General features: G+C 39.9%; 1 protein-coding gene across 5 annotated transcripts in view; it reads right to left on the reverse strand.

Moving 5' to 3' along the window:
• Positions 1 to 473: 473 nt before the first annotated feature.
• LOC130929518 (myosin light chain kinase 3-like) overlaps positions 474 to 23,663 on the reverse strand; it is a 36,542-nt gene continuing 13,352 nt past the window's right edge. The window contains exons 1-14 of one of the 5 annotated variants that reach the window (XM_057856703.1): positions 20,033 to 21,618; positions 16,181 to 16,265; positions 15,711 to 16,056; positions 13,553 to 13,875; positions 12,939 to 13,044; positions 12,401 to 12,494; positions 11,995 to 12,104; positions 10,619 to 10,760; positions 10,481 to 10,551; positions 10,275 to 10,403; positions 7,882 to 8,034; positions 7,728 to 7,806; positions 3,597 to 3,651; positions 474 to 3,117 (exon numbers count right to left, since the gene is read on the reverse strand). In XM_057856703.1, coding sequence (XP_057712686.1) covers positions 3,598 to 3,651; positions 7,728 to 7,806; positions 7,882 to 8,034; positions 10,275 to 10,403; positions 10,481 to 10,551; positions 10,619 to 10,760; positions 11,995 to 12,104; positions 12,401 to 12,494; positions 12,939 to 13,044; positions 13,553 to 13,875; positions 15,711 to 16,056; positions 16,181 to 16,265; positions 20,033 to 20,521 — 2,181 coding nt within the window. In that variant the 5' untranslated portion in view covers positions 20,522 to 21,618 and the 3' untranslated portion in view covers positions 474 to 3,117; position 3,597. Of the gene's footprint in view, positions 3,118 to 3,596; positions 3,652 to 6,604; positions 7,031 to 7,727; positions 7,807 to 7,881; positions 8,035 to 10,274; positions 10,404 to 10,480; positions 10,552 to 10,618; positions 10,761 to 11,994; positions 12,105 to 12,400; positions 12,495 to 12,938; positions 13,045 to 13,552; positions 13,876 to 15,710; positions 16,057 to 16,180; positions 16,266 to 19,894; positions 19,943 to 20,032; positions 21,626 to 23,663 lie in introns of those variants that run through there. The other 4 variants (XM_057856705.1, XM_057856702.1, XM_057856701.1 and 1 more) reach the window with 4 other exon arrangements.

Raw genomic sequence — 23,663 nt, forward strand, 5'->3', positions numbered from 1 at the left:
CACCAAACCCTTGGGGTTCAATCGAACCCAGGTTAAGAACCACTGCACTAGGCATACATTAAGCATCTAGAAAAAAAATAGCTTCAATGTTTTATTTAAACATTTATTTATTTAACTTTTATTTACCTTAAATGGTTCAGGTTGGAGCTACATTAAAATGACGGTAATTATGCTATTTCTTGGAGTTTGGTGAAACTCAGAAGTGCATGAAAAAATGTCAGATCCACCCATCCGATTTAAATTAAAGTATATAAAGCCACCCCACAACAAGAGGGTTAAGTACACAAACTATTTCAATGATAGATTAGAAAATACTTAGGTTTCGTATGTTTACAACCACAATGAACCTATTAAATCTTTTAAAACCACTCGTATTTGTAACTGCAGGTCTTGTATTTCACCCTATACAATAGTGCAGGTGTGCCAAAGTGTTGCATGTAGTCATGCTTCATATAATAAAGTAAGACACAGGATCAAGTATAGTATCAGTTTAATGGGTGTGTACACTCAACAAAACAGAAAACATGCTGTCATGTCAGAGTAACGTATTGAACTTCAACAATCCACTCATACGTGACATTTAAACAAACCTAAGTGTCATCCAGTTACTCGGCAACAGTAGGTAGATAGTGTGTTTCTTTGTTATACAGTGAACCTTCACAGAAGGCGAATCTATCACGTAGTGGTGACAGTGAAAAACAAGCATTTAATGGCTAAGTGGCACCAAGGTGGCTTGACAGCTCATGCATACAGTACAGTTTTTAGAAAACAGATATGACATAGAATTCAGCTAATAAGACATACAGTATATTTTTAATTACAAAATACAGACTACTGGTGAAACCTACAGAAACTACTCTACTGGTGAATAAATACAAATAATAAAGTGCACATACTAGACACCAACAAGATTCATCAATAAAAAATACAAATGTATCTTAGTTATTAACTACATTATATGTAAAATGGGCATTTGTTACTAAAACGTTTCAAATGAACCACCCTGCACTGTCTTAGTTCTGCATTTTTTGGGCCTTCAAGGAAGCGGCATTTGCGTGAAGATGTTCAGAACACTGAAAACACTCCATTAAAAATGTCACACCAAGAAATGCTCGTGAAGGATGCTGTTATTGCAAACTAAATTAAAGGGTGTCCAAATACCATCCACATATATAGTACTACGTATAAATATCCTTTCACTTTTTATTACACATGCCAAAATCAATCTATTGAATGACCAAATACACCTTTTGTCTCATCCAAAAAGTGTCACACTCGAATCTCAACACAAAAGATTTGTATGTTCTACCCGTCCTTACGAGGGTTTTCTTTGGGTACCATGACTGCCTCCCAAATTTTTAATATGCATGTGATACAGTGTTGTTTTTAGTAGCCCTATTAATTTTCATCTTCGTCTTTTGGATGATAATACTTATTAGTCTTAGTCATATTTTCTCATTTGAAAATATGTTCGTTTTCATCTAGTTTTTAATGAAAACTCATTTCGTTCCGTTTTAGTCGACGTTTACTCAATATTTTCGTCAGTAAAATTCAAATGTTTCACTCCAAAATTAAATTAAAAAAAAGGTTTCCAACTATTTCAAATGAACATTGACAAACGGGCAAATATTGTAGCATTTACAAGGGTCTACAAATCTATCACTAGATAATACACATTCAGCAGGAAAACAGTGAGCTACATTATTTTCAATTAGTTATACTCAACTGGACGCCATGAGCTGTATGTAAAAAAAAAAAAGTCCTAGAGTCTAGGAGGACGCTCACCGTCAGCAATAGCCTAATGTTAACGGGAATGTGAATGCTATGCTAATGCTATGAGTTACATTTAGTGTGAGATCACTTAGCACAGACCTTTAAAGGCTAAAGCAACATTGCATTTTCTCTCTTACCAAGATAAGAAGACAAATATTACCGTGCGTGTCTCAAAACAAGCAATGATGAGACTGGAGAGGACACTAGACTAGAAGGTGAGTTGGGGTGGCGCAGCATGTCACATGAGTGACACAACCAGCCAGGCTAACTAAACTTAAAATGTCACACATTGTGAACATGTGACAGAAACTATGGCGCAAAACTAGCATTTGTGACATTATGTTTTAGAGTCCCAAGAGACATTTTTAGCTTATTATCGTCTCTTCATCGTCATGAAAAAATTGTTTGTCGATGAAATGTTTTCATTACAGTCATCGTTGATGAAAAAAACGCTGCATGTGAAGTACACTGACTACTCTAATTTGCTCAAGTCCATGTGAGGGTTGAACATGACCAACAGTGGGGCCAAGAGCTCCGGCTCACGCAAATCTTACTGTAAGTGCCATAAAAAAAACAATAGATGAATGAATGATGAATGTCAATGTGTGCCTAGTTTTGACGAGTCCTCCCTGTCCTAGCCTAAAGTCAGCTTCGATTATATCCATGACACTCGAAATAAATTGACGGATGGGTGGTAGGGTTATAATATGTTGTGATTTTTTTTTTTCCCAGTTAGTTTATATTACCTTTTAGAGCAAGTTTATTAGATTCTATTATTCTTTTTTGGGTGCTGCTGAGTATTAGCATTTTTTTGCAACCGTTGTTGCATACAGCCTAAGTACAGCTGTTGTAAAAATTAAATAAATGCATTTAAAAGCATTGAATAGTAGAAGCAGAATAGTTAGTTCAGTAACGTTGAAATGTACTTTTAGTTTGTATTTTAAAACCCCTCGTTTTTCACGTTCAATGTTTTTTTTTTTTTGGTTTATTTGTTTGTTTGTTTGTTTTTTGCTTTTGTTTTTTACATTCCAAGCTTTAGTCATTTTTTCAGTTTTGTTAACTATAATAACCTTGACTGATGGATGGGCAGATGGCTAGCCCCTGAAATGGCCACTTTGGACACCCTTTAGAGTGCAATCTATCTGTTTTTGTTGTGTTTTTAATACATCAGGATGATTGTTTAAGGGCTGTATGACAATAAAAAGTGTTTAATCCTATCCATAGAAGCATTTACAAATAAAACAGTCATGTAAAGTGAGTCATTGCAAATCTGTTGACATGACGGTCGCATTATTGGAAGAGGAGGCTTGGTCCAAAATGGCCCGATCGTATCCTGTTGGTGTCCTGACAAGAGAACATATTCTTAAATACAAAGCCACTGACTACTCCTACTGCATATCTAACATAAAATGCTGCTGACTGCACTTGCTGATGTTCAATTTCACTTACATATACAGTACAAAACATTATTGTAGTCTATTGGCCTTCCTAAAGTTGACTGGTGCTTCCCTCTAGTGGACAGTCTTAAAACGTTGCTTAGAGCATTAAACATACAAATGCAAAATACAAAAACTATGTTCTCTTAAAATGTTTGTGTGAGCTTTCCATGGGTATCACAGCTTTCACATTTTTCAAAAGCAGAACAGTAGGTTAATTAAAAGGACTCAAAAGTTTATAGTCTGGATATGTGAATGCTAATGTCCACTGTGACGAGCTGGTGACCAGTCCAGGGTGTACCCAGCACTCACCCGTAACCCTTCGAGTGTTTTATCAATAAATTGTATAATCTCATACTCCCCAATCCTGTTGATAACTATACTTACCTCAACTGTCTGTTGAGGGTACACATGATGACCGACGAGATCGGCACATGGTTTTCTAGAAGAGAAAAAAAAAAGTCTCATTCTTGTTTATTACTCTTAATTGTGCATGAACTGTTAACCCAGAGCACATATGTAACTCATTGGCTACTTATTGCCGGTGCTAGACGTCCAATCCATTTGACTGGGAGAGGCTAGCAACAGATAATTACTTAGTGTGTTATTGGCCATAACCAGAGTGTATTTATGTTTATGTTGTTTATGTATGTTAGGGTTTGTGCTGGTTTTCTCCTAGTGTGACTTGTCCCTCTGATTGCCCATTGATTTCACCTGTCGTGCCTTCTCCTAGTGTACCCTCTAATCTGCATCCTCCTGTGTTACCCAGCTGTTCCTCGTTGTCTCGTTACCCCTTGTCTGCGTGTGTGTGTGTATATAAGCACCCAGTTTCTTGTCGCTCCTTGTTGCGTCATTGTCAATGTACTTGTCCACGTTCATGCCTGCGTCCCCCCCACACACAATTTTTTCTCTGGTGTCTTTCGAAAGCTCTCTGGTCTTGCCCACAGTAGCCGTTGGATTATGACTGACTTTGGGGTGCCCTGGTAACAATAATGAACTACAACGGGGTAGTCGGTTACTCATAGGGTAAAGGTGGACTTTTTTAAGGTAGACTGACAACTCTTTGAGTGTCATAATTATTGCTGATTCTCAGGGGTACAAATACTTATGACCCCCATTAAATTACAAATATATTATTTAAAAAAAACATACAATGTGATTCCTGGATTTTTTTTAGATTATGTATCTGTGAGTGGAAATGCATCTATGATTGAAATTTCAGACCTCTACCTATTTTTTAAGTGGGTAAACTTGCAAAATCACAAGGGGTGTAAATACTTCTGCTCCTCAATATATATACATAGGCTACACTTTTATACCAAATGTCCATCATGGCCTACATGTCCAAAGATCTTTACCGAGTTAATGTTTTGTATTGTATTTTTTAATGCCAATAATAGTCACTTGCCCTTGTTAAAATCATGCAGTGGCTTGTCAGCATCACACAATGTACAGTGGGGCAAATAAGTATTTAGTCAACCACTAATTGTGCAAGTTCTCCCACTTGAAAATATTAGAGAGGCCTGTAATTGTCAACATGGGTAAACCTCAACCATGAGACAGAATGTGGAAAAAAAAAAACAGAAAATCGCATTGCTTGATTTTTAAAGATTTTATTTGCAAATCATGGTGGAAAATAAGTATTTGGTCAATACCAAAAGTTCATGTCAATACTTTGTTATGAACCCTTTGTTGGCAATAACGGAGGCCAAACGTTTTCTGTAACTCCTCACAAGCTTTTCACACACTGTTGCTGGTATTTTGGCCCATTCCTCCATGCAGATCTCCTCTAGAGCAGTGATGTTTTGGGGCTGTCATTCGGCAACACGGACTTTCAACTCACTCCACAGATTTTCTATAGGGTTGAGATCTGGAGACTGGCTAGGCCACTCCAGGACCTTGAAATGATTCTTACTAAGCCACTCCTTTGTTGCCCTGGCAGTGTGTTTGGGATCATTGTCATGCTGAAAGACCTAGCCACGTCTCTTCTTCAATGCCCTTGCTGATGGAAGGAGATTTTCACTCAAAATATCTCGATACATGGCCCCATTCATTCTTTCCTTTACACAGATCAGTCGTCCTGGTCCCTTTGCAGAAAAACAGCCCCAAAGCATGTTTCCACCTCCATGCTTCACAGTGGGTAAGGTGTTCTTCAGATCAAATTCAGTATTCTTTCTTCTCCAAACACGAGAACCTGTGCTTCTACCAAAAAGTTATATTTTGGTTTCATCTGACCATAACACATTCTCCCAGTCCCCTTCTGGATCATCCAAATGCTCTCTAGCCAATCGCAGACGGGCCTGGACGTGTACTTTCTTGAGCAGGAGGACACGTCTGGCAGTGCAGGATTTGAGTCCCTGGTGGTGCATTGTGTTACTGATAGTAGCCTTTGTTACTGTGGTCCCAGCTCTCTGTAGGTCATTCACTAGGTCCCCCCGGGTGGTTCTGAGATTTTTGCTCACCGTTCTTGTTGTCCTTCGACAGCTCTTTGGTCTTGGCCATAGTGTAGTTTGGAGTGTGACTGACTGAGATTGTGGACAGGTGTCTTATACCGATAATGAGTTAAAACAGGTGCCATTAATACAGGTAACTGTTAGGGCCTCTGCCCCTCCTTCCTAATTACAGGTCAGACGGGTGGAGTGGCCACAGCTGTGAGCAGTTACAATCAGCCAGCTTTAAAAGCCCAGTGGACGCACCACCACGTCGCCAGATCAACTTGTCTTTCTTCTCAGTCAGTTGTATCCCGCACCCCTATTATACACATTGATTTTGACTCTCGGCTCATGACCTCTTTGTCTCGCTTCCAGGACCTGATCAGCGCGCCCCTCGTCGGATACCTCAGCTTATCTTCTGACCCGCTAAACCCGACAGCCGCCGACATCCCACGAGAGATTCAACTTGCAACAACTCCTCCTTCCGTCTAAGTAATCATCGTGTGTTCATGAAACTTGGCATCTCCCCACTCACGTTCCCTGTTGTCTGCGTTGGGATCCCCCACCACTTCCGCGATCCTTAACAGTAACGAGTGGAGCCTCGTTAGACCTTGTTAGACCTTGTTAGAAGTTATACCTCTTTGACAGCCAAAAATCTTGCTTGTTTGTAGGTGACCAAATACTTATTTTCCACTCTAATTGGGAAATAAATTATTTAAAAATCAAACAATGTGATTTTCTGGATTTTTTTCCACATTCTGTCTCTCATGGTTGAGGTTTACTCATGTTGACAATTACAGGCCTCTCTAATCTTTTCAAGTAGGAGAACTTGCACAATTGGTGGTTGACTAAATACTTATTTGCCCCACTGTATGCAATCTTGACAGGGCTGTCAACAGACTTGCAGGGGCCCAGGGAAACGAGACCATTATATGTCCCCCCCACCCCGCCCCTGCCACCACCTTGTCACGCCGACATACGCAGTACTTTTAACACTTTGCAAGCAATGACAGTGTAAATTTTCAAATTATTTAATTTGAGATGAACAGTTCAATTTAACAGACCGTAATGTGATATGACAAAATATAAACAAATAATTTCCATGGACAATCGATCTCTCTCCATTGCCTGCTTTCCTTCTGACTCCATACAAAGCCTTACATCATTTTGATCATTCTCTGTAAAAGATAAGTCTTCATTACTACTAATATAACAACAGCATTCGTAATGAATACAGACTGACTGACGCACGTTCCCTACCGATCTGTGGCTGCTGCTCTGAGTGGGACCCGGGATGTGCCCCCTCCTCAGCTCTGACTGTGGGCTGCCTGACAGCTCCCTGTCTCTCCCTGACAGGCTCCTCTGCTGTTCAACTGCTGCTCGTTTGTGCTGTTTCGGTGATGGATTCGTATTAGCGTTTGCTATAATACACAGTGGGTTGTAAACCCAAGATAAATCCAGCCGCCGGGCCCGAGTCTATTCAGCCTCGCGCACATGCTCCCCACAGACTAACATACTAGTATATCGCTGATCTCCCATCACCTTCTTTCTCCTCGGCTCAACGCGAGTAGCATGTCTTGTCATAACGCAGCTCAATAGGCTACAAGGGGCCGGTGACAGACTTGAATCTGGCTTTGGTCACGGTGATCGCGAATGTAAACGTTCAGACAGTGTAGTGTCTCGTTCACCTTTATGATCTTCGTCTTTTTTTTTTCTGCGCATCAGATTTATGACGACTCGTCATGTTTAGTTTATAACAATGTCAGATTTTAATTTCCCGCTTAAGGGCACGTACGTAGTGTACGGCTTGTTGGCGCGAGAACGGGGTCCAACCATTCTCTGCTAAGACAGAGGGTGGGAGGGTTGTGCAAAAAAAGGAAAACATTATATATTTATATTTGAAATATTTAATATGTTTTTCAGTATATATCGAGTAGAACATAATGTTTAATCAGACAATGATTTAAATAAAAAAGAAATATGTGAATCTAAAGTAAAATAAATTAAGGGTCATTCAGGGGCCCCTATGGTCCTTAGGCTGGGGACAACACACCCGGTTAACCCCCCCCTGTCGACGGGCTTGTACCTTGGTATTCAATTTATGATGAAGGCTGGCATCAGAAAGCCAAGGATGTTTTAGGGCGTCGGACGCTCCCATCCTCCAACTGAAGAAATAGGATTTTACACATGAATCACAGTTTAGGAGGCAAAAAGACATTCCGCTGAAAGTGACAGTCTACCTTTTATTAACGACTAGAAGTCTAGTGATGAAATCTTTGGCCTCTTCAGATGTGTCCAAAAACTCTTGCTCTTCAAAGTTCCACTGACAGGCCAAGATGTTGTTGAGCGTCTCATTGTCATCGTCACCCAGAAAAGGACAGAGGCCGCTTAGACTAAGCGGGGACAGACAGGCATGTGTGTTTATTTTTGTTGTACATATCATTACATTCATCAGATGAGGGGCCTATCCCTGCTGTCATCAGGCCAGTGGAACAGAATGAGCTGGCCGGGAGCCAATTACATGGCATATATAGACAAATAAGTACTTAAACACTCCACACTGGAGGACAATTTATTCTATTCATGAAACTTAATATGCTTAATTAGAATGATTTTAAGATTAGAACCAAGAACCTCTCCAAAGTTAGGCAGATGAGCTAACCGGGATTTAATGTGTTTGTATGTGCAACATTAATATTAAAATGAAATTAAAATCTGAGCAAATTTTTCTGTTACCAGGAAGAATTAGTGGTGCCAAGTGATTTGTGCTCTCAAACCCAACTTCTGTCATTCGCTGTCACTGGCAGCAATTGAAATTCAATTCATTTGAACTGGGAGGGCAAACAGTAAATGATCATGTTCCAGTGCCATTGATGGTGATAGATGACGATCACTGCCATCCCTCCAAGCTCAAATGGCTTGGACATTTACCGCCATCAATGTCAGCCAATGTTATGCTCACCCTCCAATAATTTTCAAGTACACACTAGAAATATGGATAAAACGACAAGTGGACGGAACATGATAAGTCACATAATACCATATTGACCCGAATATATGACGGTGTTTTTTGCATTGAAATAAGACTGAAAAAGTGGGGGTCGTCTTATATTCGCGGTCTAGACATAACCATTCACGACACTAGATGGCGCCAGATATCATTGAAGTGATGTTCTGTCATGACAGATCTCAGCTACTCTCAAGTTTAACCAGTTTGCATTATTTTATTGCAGTGTTTTTCCTTATTCAGATTTGTTTCAAGACTACAGTTACAGTTAGACTTTACTTTGATGGTTAATGCAGTTATTGCAATTTTGTTGTTTTATCACAATAGATTGGTTTATTTACATTTCAAAAACCAGAGGCCATTCATTTATGAATGTTGATGCGGGAAAATATTACATTATGTTTTTGTGATGTATGATTGCTTCTGTGACATAGATTGTTACAACTTCTATTGTTTTTCACCGTGTTCCCATAGTTAGGAGACGCGCTTGAGAATCTCACGAGATAACTTGTTTTGCACCATAGTATTATTTTACTACACGCCTGGGTCCCATAGTTACACGCCTGGGTCCCATAGAGATAACTTGTTTTGCACCCGTAATATTTACCATTTGTCGGCATCTGTTGCAGCACAGCTCATTTGTCCCATGTGAAAAGCCCTTTTTCAAGGGGGCTGAACCAAAAGTAGCTTAAATGTTTGTGATTGGACGGGGCCGCGCCGCTCTGGGGCGGAAGTTGGCCTCTCCGCCTCCGAGGGGTGCGTCCTTACAAAACCGGACATTTCCGGGCGACCCGTGAGGTCTACCAGCGGGTCACATACGGATTGTCTGGCCTTTGTCCCTTTGCCGCTTTACTGGAGTGTTGTTGGCTTCCCACTCGTTTGTCACGGTAAGCGATTTTCATTGCTAGGGGACACTTGGTTGTGCTGTAACGTAGGGCGGGGATTCTGGGGTTGACAAACTCAAATCTAGCATCACGTTACCATTTGTTTGCTTGTTTTTTATATCTATTTGCTTGCTCTTGTGGGATTGTAATCAATAAATCTCATTTATTCTGCATTTTCTAATCAATAAACATCGTCTATTGAGCAAAAGTGTGCCTGTTACTGATTCACAGCGAACCTGGAAATTTCGGAAAACAAATGTGATTGCACTTTAGTTTACATATTTAAATGTTCAGATATTAAGATTTGAATGAGGCAAAATAACATGCTTTTTCTCTCAAATATATTGTTATAATCATGTTTCAGATGTACTGTAATTATTTTCTGTATAAAAAAATAATTTGGTGTTCAAAAAGTCTTTTTTTTAAACTGGAGTCTTGAAAAAGAGGGGGTCGTTTTATAATAAGGGCCGTCTGAAATTCGGGCCAATACGGTAATTACTGCAATAATGTGGTTCCGTGTTTTAATTGTAGAATGAAATGAACACAAGTTGTGAGATGGTACTGGAAAAGTTATTATTGTAAAAACCATGCTTCAAAACATTGATTTCAACTAAGTGCAATATAGTGGGTTAGCCATTCGTCTTTTTACTTCATCTAAGGAACATAAGAAGCCTTCGATAAAGATACCCCAGAACCCTGAAAATGTTAAGTGATTGCTTAATGGAGCTGTTTCGACACTTACAGCATGTAGGTGATGACACCAAGGCTCCACATGTCTGTGTTAAATGACACAAAGTCATAATTGATGACTTCAGGGGCCAAAAACTCTGGCGTACCAAAATTGACCCGCAGCTTTTCCCTCGGTTTGTATCTATTTGAGAATAGAAATGTACTATTAAAGTTAAAGAAAATGTCAGCAATATTACAAAAGCAAAAGTGAGCACTTACATCCTAGCAAGGCCAAAGTCGATGATCTTGACTTTATTTGTGACTCTGCTTACACACAGGATGTTTTCTGGCTGCAGTTAAAGAAAAATCTACCTTAGTGTTCATTTAATGAAATCAAGAAGTTTGTATTCACATTACCTTCAAGTCCAAATGGAGGATGTACATTTTGTGCATGTGTTGCAAGCCCTCACAAATCTGCCTGATGAATACTACAGCATCCAACTCCATTAAAGTGTAGTTTTCATCGATGATTCTGTCGAACAGCTCGCCGCCTCCGACGCTGGCAAATCGAGAAAGTGATTGATGACAACCTCTACAAGCATCAAATTAAATAGACTCGAAAGGCACGTAATTACTAGTCGTATGAAAAAGTGTCTGAACCTTTTACAATTTCTCACATTTCTGCATAAAATCACCATCAAATGTAATCTGATCTTTGTCAAAAAGACACACAGATGTAAAAACTGTCTGCTTTAACTAAAAACACCGAAACATTTATAGGTTTTCATATTTTAATGAGGATAGCATGCTAACAATGACAGAAGGGGGAAAATAAGTGAACACTCTGCCTAAGGAGACTTAAAGAGCAATTGAAACCAATTTTACCAAACAATTTAAGTAAGTGTGCCCAATCACTAATGAGTGGGTTAAGGCTGCCCTGCCCACTATAAAACACACACCTGGTAAGAATTGTCTTGATGAGAAGCATTGTCTGATGTGCATCATGGCTCTGTCAAAAGAGCTGTCTGAAGACCTGTGATCAAGGATTGTTGATATGTATAAAGATGGGAAAGGATACAAAACCATCTCTAAAAGTCTGGATGTTCATCATTCGGCAGTCAGAGAAGTTGTCTACAAATGGAGAGAGTTTGGCACTGTTGCTTCTCTCCCAAGGAGTGGCCATCCACTAAAGATGACGCCAAGAGTTCAGCACAGAATACTTAGAGAGGTAAAAAAGAACCTTAGAGTGTCTGCTAAAGACTTACAGAAATCACTGGCACAGTCCAATATACATCAATACAACAATACATCAATACATCAACTATATGTAAAACTATGGCCAAGAATGGTGTTCATGGGAGGACTCCACGGAGGAAGCCACTGCTGTCTAAAAAAAACATTGTTGCTCGTTTAATGTTCACAAAACGGCACTTGGAGAGTATTCTGAGAGAAGAATGGGCCAAGATTAGTCCTGATCGATGTGCCAGACTGATCTGCAGCTACAGGAAGCGTCTGGTTGAAGTTATTGCTTCCAAAGGGGGGGGACAAAATATTAAATGTGATGGTTCACTTACTTGTTTTCCCCTTTCTGTCATTGTTTGCATACTATCCTCATTAAAATATGAAAATCAATAAATGTTTGGGTGGTTTTAGTTAAAGCAGACACCGTTTTTTTCATCTGTGTGATTTTGACAAAGATCAGCTCACATTTGATCATGATTTTATGCAGAAATGTGAGAAATTCCAAAAGGTTCAGACACTTTTTCATATCACTGTACAAGATGGAAACGTACTGTTCAAGTACAAGAATAATGTCGTTCCTGGACTCGTAAGCTGCATATAGTTGGATCAGGTTGGGGTGGTCCAGATTGTTCATGACCTGGATTTCATTCTTCACCACTTCCTGGTTAGGAAACACAGGACAGGAGTCCGAAAAACAAATACACAGAGCAGGAAGCAGGGCGACGGCAGCTGTTCTCAACTATGATGATGCAACACAATGCCTCATCATCATTACTCCTAGGTCAAATATTTCACACCTCGAGGGTAAGGATCCCTTCAGTGTCTCCTGTTATACTAGTGCGTGCTAAAAAATTGTAAATGAGCCTTGCGCTTTTAATATGGCGCACTCGAGTAACCATCTTAGTATCTTGCTGGGCTAATCCATCACAGCGGTGATGGCGTAAGGCAGGGTATTACCTTTTCTTTCTGGGACCTGGCCTTGATGACCTTGGCTGCCAACGTCAGCCCAGATGAGTTTTCAACACATTTGTGCACTTGGCCAAAACGACCCCTTTATAGAAAGGGACGGAAAATGGCATAAGAACTCAACACAGTAACCTCTAGTTTACACTCACTGAGCAATTACTGAGCAAGAAATACCAAATTGATGAATCTCCCACATGTTCATTAAAAATAATGATCTCTGTGCAAACAAACAAGCCTAATTGTGTTACTTCATTATAAAGCAGCTCGCTGGTGCCTCCGCTTTGAAGATGCAGATTAACACTTGGTGATTAACAAGCAGCTGGCACTTGGGATACAGTTTCACATACCACTCAGTCCGACAGTAAAAATAGACGAGAGTTATGAAGCAGACAAGGTGTTGGGAGGGGCAGGTTATACAAGGCTTCATCATGGACAGTGGGAAGTAAGAACCCCACACACAGACCCATAAACATGCCATCATCCTTCATACTGTTTTCAACTCATACTGGATTTGAAGAGCATGTCTCACCCGCCCAGGACCTCCTGCCAGTTGATGGTGTAGAAGTTGCTGATCTGGTTTGGCTTGGCCGACACGATGCGGTGATTAAATGGCGCTGGCGGGGGAGGAGTGGTGTCTGAAGACAGAATCCATGCTCAGAAATCAGCAGAGAACATTCTGTTGTCATTGATTGTCAATCCTTTACATTGAGTTTTTTTTTTTTTTTTTTTTTTTGGTTTCCTGTTCATTTTAGGATTTATACATTTTAACAGTCACCTGCATGTTCCAAGTGATCACGTTCTTAGGTCACCTCGGACTTTCCTTAATTAACTGGTAGTGATAGAGCATGGCAGTCTCGAATCTGTTGCCCCCAAAATGGTCATTGGGCATCCTTTTCCTACCTCTTCCTTTCTTTTTTCTCTTATCACGTTCTTTGGTCCCCCTCCCCCAGTCAGAGATGATTTTGCCAAGTGGAAGAATTCAATTAAAGTGTGTTTTTCATGAGTCAGAGAGAATGAAGTGGAAGATTGAATTACCTCAGCAGAGGTTGAACCGACTAGTTGTGCAATGACAGTTATAGCTCAAATTTGATTTTTCGCCAAGTCACATCTTACCAATGAACTGTCCACCAAGCTCAGACTCACCAATCAAATATTGCTGAACATCCCCAGGCTCATTTTTTTCCTCACTTTTGGCTTGGTTTTCCATCTTCTGTAGCTCCAATCTCTTTTTCAGGTCAAACTGGAACTCAACCCCGTCCGCCCTAAAGACAGCCCAGTCCGCCTGCTCCTGATTCTCCTCCTCAGCACCCTCCTTTTCCTCCTTCATCTCCTTGTCCTCTTCCTCCTGAACTTCCAGGACCTCGGTGTATTCCTCCACCACCAGTTCTTCGGTCTCGAAAGAGTCGGCGGCGGCGCTAACCTCAGGCTCGGTTGCGGGAGAAGCTGTGGTGGCCTCACAATCATCACTGAAGGAACAATATATATGCTCATACATGATGCTTGACTTATGACACAAACTGAGATGTTACCAATTTATTTATTTATTTATTTTTATTATTCCTGCTGCATCAATGCTTCATTTGCTTCTTTTGATGGTGTTATTCCATGAACAGTATTTCCTACCTTGCACCGTGTGCTACAGTGGTAAGAAAAAGTATCTGAACCTTTTGGAATTTCTCACATTTCTGCATAAAATCACCATCAAATGTGATCTGATATTTGTCAGAATCACACAGATGAAAAAAACTGTCTGCTTTAACTAAAACCACCCAAACATTTATGGGTTTTCATAGTTTAATGAGGATAGCATGCAAACAATGACAGAAGGGGGAAAAATAAGTAAGTGAACCCTCTGCCTAAGGAGACATAAAGAGCAATTGAAAACAATTCTTACCTAGCTATCAAGCAATTTAAGTCAGGTGTGTGCCCAATCACTGATGAGTGGTTAAAAGCTGCCCTGCCCACTATAAAACACACACCTGGTAAGAATTGTCTTGATGAGAAGCACTGTCTGATGTGCATCATGGCTTGGTCAAAAGAGCTGAAGACCTGCGATCAAGGATTGTTGACTTGTGTAAAGCTGGGAAAGAATACAAAACCTTCTCTAAAAATATGGATGCTCATCAATCCACAGTCAGCGAAGTTGTCTACAAATGGAGAGAGTTTGGGACTGCTGTTTTTCTCTCAATGTGTGGCCGTCCACCAAAGATGATGCCAAGAGTTCAGTGCAGAATACTCAGAGGTAAAAAATAACCCTAGAGTGTCTGCCAAAGACATACAAAAATCACTGTCATAGTCCAATATTTCTGTGCACACATCAACTACTGTATACGTAAAACTGTGGCCAAGAATAGTGTTAATGGGATGACTCCACGGAGGAAGCCACTGCTGTCTAAAAAAAGCATTCTTGCTCGTTTAATGTTCGCAAAACGGCAGTTGGACACTCCACAGAAGTTTAGGCAAAATATTTTGTGGACTGATGAAACCAAAGTTGAATTGATTGGGAGTAACACAAAACATCAGGTGTGGAGGAAAAAATGAAACAGCTCATCAACATCAACACCTCATCCCCACCGGGAAGCATTGTGGAGGGAGCATCATGATCTGAGGCTGCTTTGCTACTTCAGGGCCTGGACAACTTGCAATTATTAATGGAAAAATGAATTCTAAAGTTTATCAGGATGTTTTGCAGGAAAACCTGAGGCCGTCTGTCAGACAGTTGAAGCTAGAAATAGGATGGATGCTGCAACAAGACAATGATCCAAAACACTGAAGTAAATCAACTTCATAATGGTTTCAGAAGAACAAAATACATGTTCCGGAATGGCCAAGTAAAAGTCCAGACTTGAACCCCATTGAGATGCTGTGGCATGACCTAAAGACAGCGATTCATGCCAGACATCCTAGGAATCTTACTAAACAACAGTAGTTTTTTAGAGAAGAATGGACCAAGATTAGTCCTGATCGATGTGCCAGACTAATCTGCAGCTACAGGAAGCGTCTGGTTGAAGTTATTGTTGCCAAAGCGGGGGCCACAAAATATTAAATATGATGGTTCACTTACTTACTTTTCCCCTTTCTGTCGTTGTTTGCATACTATCCTCATTAAAATATGAAAACCTATAAATGTTTGGGTGGTTTTAGTTAAAGCAGACAGTTTTTTTCATCTGTATGATTTTGACAAAGATCAAATCACATTTGATGGTTATTTAATGCAGAAATGTGAGAAATTTCAAAAGGTTTAGATAGTTTTCATACCACTATATATTGGATTGGATGCTGCCGTTAAAAAACATCCTACCTTGCTGTTTGTTCTTTTGTACTGTCAGACTTGCAGCTTTGTAATTCTTCTTCAAAAGTGATTTCCTCCACCACTTCTTCCACCTCTTCACCCACTGCTTGTTCCCCTTCTTTCTCTATGACTTCCTCCTCCACTAATTCCTCAACAAGCTCCTCAACAAGCTCCTCAACAATGTCCGCATCTTCATCAGAAACCTTTTGCTCAAGATCTTGGAAGCGTTGGCAATCTTCCTGTAGGTTGCCAACTAGACCACTGTCAGGATGTTTATCTGCAGAAATCATGATGTTATGTTGCTGAGGGGACTTCTCTGCATTCTCTCTGTTGAGTTTCTGCACATGTGCAATATCTAATAAACACATAAGAAAACAAGCATTACATTGCAACACTCTGTTGGAACATAGCAAATCAATAAAAACAAACAAACATGCATTTAACTTTTAAGCAGTTAGAACTTTGTAAGAACAATGTACCTTCAGTGTGTGGATGTTTCATTGTATTTTGGGCTTTTGGAGTCAAAAAGGGCCTTTCTGTACCATCTTTACAGCGTTCCTTCAACTGTGAAGTATAATAAAATACATTTACTGACGCTTTAAAATGTGCAGTTTGTCAGTGGATTTTATTTGAAGACGTCTGCAAAATCACACACTGGCACAAAAAGTAATGTCAAAATAAGGAAACTGAAAAGTGTAGTTTACGAATATAGACGCGCAGCTCTCCGTAAATGCCAGTAGACTTACAAAAAAGTTCAAAAATTGCGAGTCCCGTCGAAATGCTTTGGTCCGTGACGCTTTTTCGTGTGAGACGGCTGTATAGAAGGGGGATCACAAAAAGCAGTTTCTCCTATTTTAGCTGTGTTATAGGCAGTTATCGAGTAAAAAAATATGATGGCCGCACTTAGTAGTGTTAAATCGCAAATGAAGACAGATGAGTCACACAGGACAAAGGAGTTCAACCACAACTTTGGAATAGTGATTGATACTGTAGATATGGTAATTTGTAAAAGGCTTTCACTTGTATTCTGCTATCCTGCATTCAACATACGCGTCACCAAACCTTTTCACCTACGGATGGCCTTTGCCAGCTCTCCAAGTCAATTGGACGCCTATCGCCATCCACGGCAGTCAGAGAATTAATCACAATGGCTCATAATATCGGACAGAAGTACGACCACTACGATATTATCCATTATATGATCGATAATATTTATCGATTTTATTTCAGTAGCGTTGGTTTGATCCAGTTCAAATCTTTATCAAATGGGATTGCTTATTTATATTTGCATTTACAATTTTTTCAGTGTTGAATATTTCAAGTCATTGTTGACACAGAGTAATATTTTTGGCACACAACACACTTGTGTGAATGCTTTTCTTTTTCAGTAGTCAATGACAGTGGACTGAGGTGTAGATGAAAAACAACATTAAGGCAGCTCAAAACTAAGCAACTTTTTTTCAGCATCACGGACACTCTAGGGATGTCCAAACTTTTTGCAAAGGGGGCCAGAATTGGTGTGGTAAAAATGTGGGGGGCCGACCTTGGCTGACGTCCTTTACGTACAACAATATATTTAGGCAAATTTTAGCAAGCCATTCCGTGTGTCACATTTGCTTTATTTATTTATTTTTTTTAATTAATAATTTCAACAATCTCGCAACTAGCCTTTGTGGTGTTCTCTTTCCACTCTCGGGCTCTTGTGAAATACTGCAGCTGTAAAATTAAACTAGCTTCAAGTTGCTTGAATTTCTCGGTACGTATCTTCTCTGTAATCTTGTCATACAAGTCAGCGTGTCTTGTTTGGTAATATCGCCTCACATTGAACTCTTTAAAAACAGCGACTGTCTCTTTGCAAATGAGGCAGACACAGTTGTTGCGTCTTTTAATGAAGAAATAGTCCAATTTCCACCTATCCTTGTAGCATCGGCTGTCGCAGTCAACTTTCTTTTTTTTTTGTTGATTGTCGCCATTTTAGAAAATTGGGAATTGGGAAAGGGGTCACCCGGGGTAATGTTGTTTAGAGTGCTGCTGCCTTTTGGTGGGTAAATGAGGAGCAGCATTTAGTGTGTAAGCTACTTCATATGCTGGTAGCAGTACTGCTGACCAATTTATTAAGTCTGTGTGCGGGCCAGACGTTATTGATTTTATGACAGAGGCTGGGGGCCGGATGAAATTTGACCAAGGGCCGCATTTGGCCCCCGGGCCGGATTTTGTACGTGTCTGCTCTAATTGATACGACAGCATGCCTTCAGTTATTTGAAGCAGATGGACCAATGGCAGCAAGCCAGAATTCATATACTATCTTTTGTAGCACTCAGCCACAGAATGCAACGTGTCAGACTGTGACCATGAGCGGAAAATATTACAAGTGACCGTAGGCCAAGGTCCAAATTTCCGCAACTGAAGTAACTCACTAAACACTGGGTTCTCAGGTTGACATGGAAAAACCTGTCTTCAACCCACTGTGGATGGGGGCACACAGGATATATCCGGTGCCTGGTCTCTACGGTGACAGAGACACTTACTGCATACCAAATCACTGATTGGGTGACGCAGGAGTCGGGGAAATTCCTCGACAGAAATTTAGGAATGTCACACCTCAGTGGTAGACAAGGACAGTGTCAAAGTGCTCTGACGACAACAGAAATTCCCTGAAACGTGAGTCACACTCGACACGGTAGCCGCACAGTTAGTATTCCCGATGTACTACTTGTCGCCTTGGATTTATTATGTGCCTTATTTGGCATTATGTTCATATCATGCTCATTATTATGTACAGTGTTGCACCGTGACATAATAAACATTTCAAGCAGGTGACAACCATATCACTTGCTTGTTTCTTGATTACCAAAGCCCTGATAGACATGCACTGATAACATATTTTAGTGCCAGTGAATGCCTCTCCTGATGCCAAAAAAACACTTAGAGATCTTTCAATGAGGTTCATAATTAGCAGCAACTTGAGAACACAAACACAGGCTTAAAACTTGTTTAGATTTTTCCAGCATTTCAGTTGCTCTCCAAGGGAAATTTAAAGTGCAAATTTTGGGAGAATATTACTTGCAGATACAATTTCTCACTTTTGTTGTCATCATAGCAATCCCTACAATTTACAAATGCAATTCATGTTTACTTCATGATTGTAGAGCATTTATTTATTCATTAGAGATATCCTAATAGTTTTTTCTTTGATTCTAAAGGAGAGATTCAAGTTTGGCCAAAATCTATGATTTTCTGGAAAAGCCATCACATCATTGCCAGAGTATCGCACTGTGTTTCAGTTCATTTTCACACCCTTTTCATGCCAAAGTTAAGAATCGTTGTTTGGACTTTCCAAAACAATCATATTATATATATAACATATGTTGACATATTAGTTAAGTCAGAACTATACTGTAAATGCCCAAAGATGCAACATAATAAAATAAGAAAGATTAAGTACAGCGCGTCTTGTTTCGCGTGATAGTGTATTCTAACACCACTGTATGTTATTCTTAACCTGGACACTGATTTGTTGAGACCATTGTAAATCAAGAACACTGAGGGTCAATGCCTGGTTTTAAATGCATGGTAAGAGATTTTACAAGGTCCCTTCATTTCTGTATAAATATAAGTGCAAATAACAGAAAAATGAAGTTCAATACGTCCAAACAATAACTGAAGTTAAATGCATGAGATTACCGAAGAATGCATGGATTCAAACTAGGATTAATGGCTTTAGCTTGCTGACTGACTGACTGAATGCCATTGTAGTTCATTGTGTGCTGATTATGACAGTGTGCATGGTATGCAAAGTACTGTGGCTCTGCAATCATATCCATTTTTACGGTGTCATAGTACGGTCATTTTGAAACAGTCACCAACACCCATGGTTGACAGTATTAGGTATCGATATCTTGTCAACGAACATCAGTGGTGAAGAAGACCAAGTGTTTAAAGAAAGGCCCAGAATTTTAGACTCCTCTCCTCACACTTGTCTGACATCGGACTCCCAATGTGTCAAAGTGATTCTTACAGCCCTTTTAAACCGCACACACTGTGCCCAGAGCCAAAAACTGCTTTTTTAATTCATATGAGGCCGACCACATTTCACCCTTGCCCAGCTCAGAGTTCCACTGGCTCAAGTCATTTGACAGTCAAGCCAAACCCTAATAAAGGTGTGCTTACGAAATTAAGCCCAACAAATTTACCTAGGGTTGCCGCTAGAGTCATTTTCATGTCTTCTCCCAAATCGAGACCTGACCAAATCAGCCAAATGATGTTAGAACCTATGGTTAAACTGTAATGGCTACCAACATACAAGAGGGTATTATTTCATTATTTCTCACCTTCTGTGGCTTTTTGATTGTGTCTGGTGATCTTCTCTTTGCTACTTGCTTTCCTTTGTTACCCTTGTTTGCAACGGGCCCTTTGAACATGAATTGCATAACTTTGGAGCTCTTGACCGTCTCCCCGAGGAAGCTGATCACCTGCTGCATGCTAAGGACCAGTTTCTCCATTCCCTCCAGCTTCTGAGCCTGAATCTCAGACCGCTGGTTCACCGCCGACATGATTGTGCTCATTTCCTGGTATATGTCCTTGACGTCTTTTCCCTGCGACTGGTTGACTTCCCAACTTGGTGTGAGGATCTTCTGGACATTTTCATTCCTTTCATTGGCATTGGACTTGGCATCGAGCTGGTTGAGGACCTTTTCTTGAAGGTGGATGAGCTTGTCCATCTTGCCGCTCAGTGACTCGATGCGGTTCTGGAGGAGGTCAAAGCAGCTGTTGTCGCCCAGCTGTTGGCCTGGCCCCGTTATCTTCATGGAGGAACTCATGGCTCCTTCAGTGAAAAAAATCACGTCAAGACACCAACTCGAGAAAATTGCGGGATCGGTAACGTCCGTGAAACAGACGGGTAGATTTTTGTGACAATCGGAGCCAGCTCTACCCTTCAGTGGTACCGACAGGTGTGCAAACTTGTTGATTAAAACTCCGGAAAAAAGAGGTTTAAAGGAAGAAACTGATCGATTTCAATTATTCACTGCTGCAAAAGGCCAGTGAAGGAACTAAAAAATTGATTGTTGCAACAAACCAACGAAAAACCTATCGTTCTTTCATGCTACATATGTTCATAGTGTGTGCTCCTGTCCACACTACCGGGATTGCAATGAGCCCGTGGCCCTAAATGTAAAACGACAGACTGCGTCAGCATGGGTCAAGTGTTTGGGGAGGGGGCTTGGCACTGCTCGGGCTATGAGACATTTGAGAGCCTATAAGTGCTAAGCCCACAAGCATCACTCGCATGCCCAGTGTCAAAATGGTCACTGTACACACTACTTGAGTGGCACAGGAGGATGATAAAGCTTGTTTGCTGATAACATGAAAAGATAAAAGACACCAAGTGACGGCTTGTAATTCTGTTCATACCCACTGAATACAAGTGCCAGAACAGAACTTTTAATGAAAATAGACATTTAACCCGGAGTGCTGGTAGTGAGTGATTGTCCAATATACCATCTCAATGGCAGGCAATGAGCTAATCAAAACACAGCGCTTAAACTGGCAGGGGTAAAAACAATGTTTTCCTGTTATAGTTATCATTCTAGGATATTAGTCAGCATGTGAACAAGTTAACTTGTTAGGTAGTATGAACAATATGAAATCAAAATGCCATAATCCATCCGTTAGTTGAAAAAGAATTGGACTGAAAGGATGACATAAGCATAAATCTAAATAATAAATCCAACTAAAGTAAAGCATACAGAGCATTCAATATAACATTCAATAACATTCAATACCAATGTAGAGTTAAGTAGCACGAGCTGTATTTTTTTTTCTGTCCCAATATTCTAAGATTTTGACATAAAGTAAATCAAGCAAAGAAAAAAAAAAACCACTGAGCTTAGTAGGCTGAGCACCACCTAAAGATTCAAGACATACATTAGTTTCCTTTACTTTTCATGCATGTGAACAAGAATAACACAAGGAGTCAGTCTCTGAACGAAGCTAAAAAATGTATGTTCCAAACATTAAAAAAAAAAAAACATGTTGCAAGCCAGACACTGTCGGAAGAATGTAATCAGGGACCTGTGAATCAATCCATCTTTAGAGGACGTAGAGTACAGTGAGATGATTGGCCTGCCTGCTGAAAAGGGATAGCTGACACAGATGATTTATTATCAGCCAGCACACTGACAAACACATCCACTGATAACCACCAGGAAAGAGCTAATTTTAACTGCACTCGCAATATGAATGCAATCCACATTCAATAAAATGTTATATACTAGTACATATAATAAAATAATACACATGACAATTAACACTTAATCATTGATGTTTTAGTACACGTTTGCAAAATTTGCAACGAAGGGGACTAAAATTTTACTTCTGCTTTGTGCTTTAACAAGTTTGTCTTCACAGTACACTCAGTTATACTATAACACGAAACACCTGCAATAATTAATAATCTATTTTACTCATCCTTTGTACTATTCATCCTCTTCTGAAGATGGATTTTGCAGTACTTTTATTGTATTTGTCTTTCATTTATTTTTGTCCCTTTCAATGTGAACAAGTTAAACTGGGGGCAGTGCCCTAGCGCCATCTATCAACTCACTGCCACTGGTGCTGGTATATCCAAAGAAACTTGCCTCACAGGTTAGAACTGGATATTGACGTCATAAAGAAAAACCTAACCTACATACTGCAGAAGCCATAGTCTGACTGACTCAAATAATCGTAAATGCTTAATCCCGATAGAATTTAGTGGCAATATGGCTCGCTCAAGCCACCGCGACGACACCTGACAATGCCAGAGATGACGACTGCAGATTTAGCCAGTGACCCTGGCCAAATTTGCCACACTTCAGTAGTCCAAGCCAAGATCCATGGGCTGAGCAAGCTGACAGGGCATGGGAGCTTGGCAGATCAAGATGAGCATGACATTTGATTCTTATTCAATCATTAACAAAGGTACACAGCATATAATCAAAACCCTTACTTTTCTGAACCTGTATTTGTCTTGCTTCTCTAATGCATAGGAACAGCTGTATTTTATATTTCGGTTCACGGGTCAGGCAATTATAAGGGTAGAGCGGGACCCAGAGGGGATGTAAACACAGACTTTTGACAAATATATTTTATGTATCACTCACTAATTACAGCAAAACCATTGCCAAAGAAACTGAGTATCATGATCACATCTCAGAAAACCTCACCTCATTCACTCTCTGTGACAAGCACTCACACGCACGTCCACACACAAACTACACAAAAGCTGAACACATAGTACTGCAGCTGTTCAATCAGTTGGTGAACAGGCAACAGGACTGTGAAATTCCTACATTAAATTCATCATACACTGTCCTCAACTTTAATTCATGTGTCGCCATTATGAACATGCAACCATCATATTTTGCCAAAACAGTAGAAATTGCTAAATCATTTTGAATTTTCTGGTCAATGAATTGTAGCTGCTTCGTGAGGTCTCTTTTAAAAGTACACTGTAAAACACCACCTATAGAATATACTCAATAAAATTGCGGTAACAATTAACACTCAGTTTGATTGATAACGCCACTGTTCAGGCTAAATTTACGTTGAAGTGTGCCTCCCCCAAAAAATGTAATGCCCCCCCGTAATTTCTTTCTGCAGCCGGGTCTGGTTTGATAGTGTAAAATTTTAAACAATTTTTAATGAGTGAATGTTACCTAAATGCGTCAACAATGATATACTCGTATAATCTAGGTAAGGTTTACTTAACCTTTTGAAACCGATTATATCATGTAATACCTATTAAAATTGAGTACTATTTACTCAAGATTTTAGCATATTTTATTGTATATTTCACTGAAAGTTTTTTAATAATATTAATTAAAATATCTACTTAATTATTACTATTATAGGTAAGGATTGTTTTACTCTAAAGCCTAAAGTCATTGCACACAAGAGAAACATTTGATTGGCAACTGTTTT

This window comes from Corythoichthys intestinalis, chromosome 14, assembly GCF_030265065.1.
Source record: "Corythoichthys intestinalis isolate RoL2023-P3 chromosome 14, ASM3026506v1, whole genome shotgun sequence".
Taxonomy (NCBI): Eukaryota; Metazoa; Chordata; class Actinopteri; order Syngnathiformes; family Syngnathidae; genus Corythoichthys; species Corythoichthys intestinalis.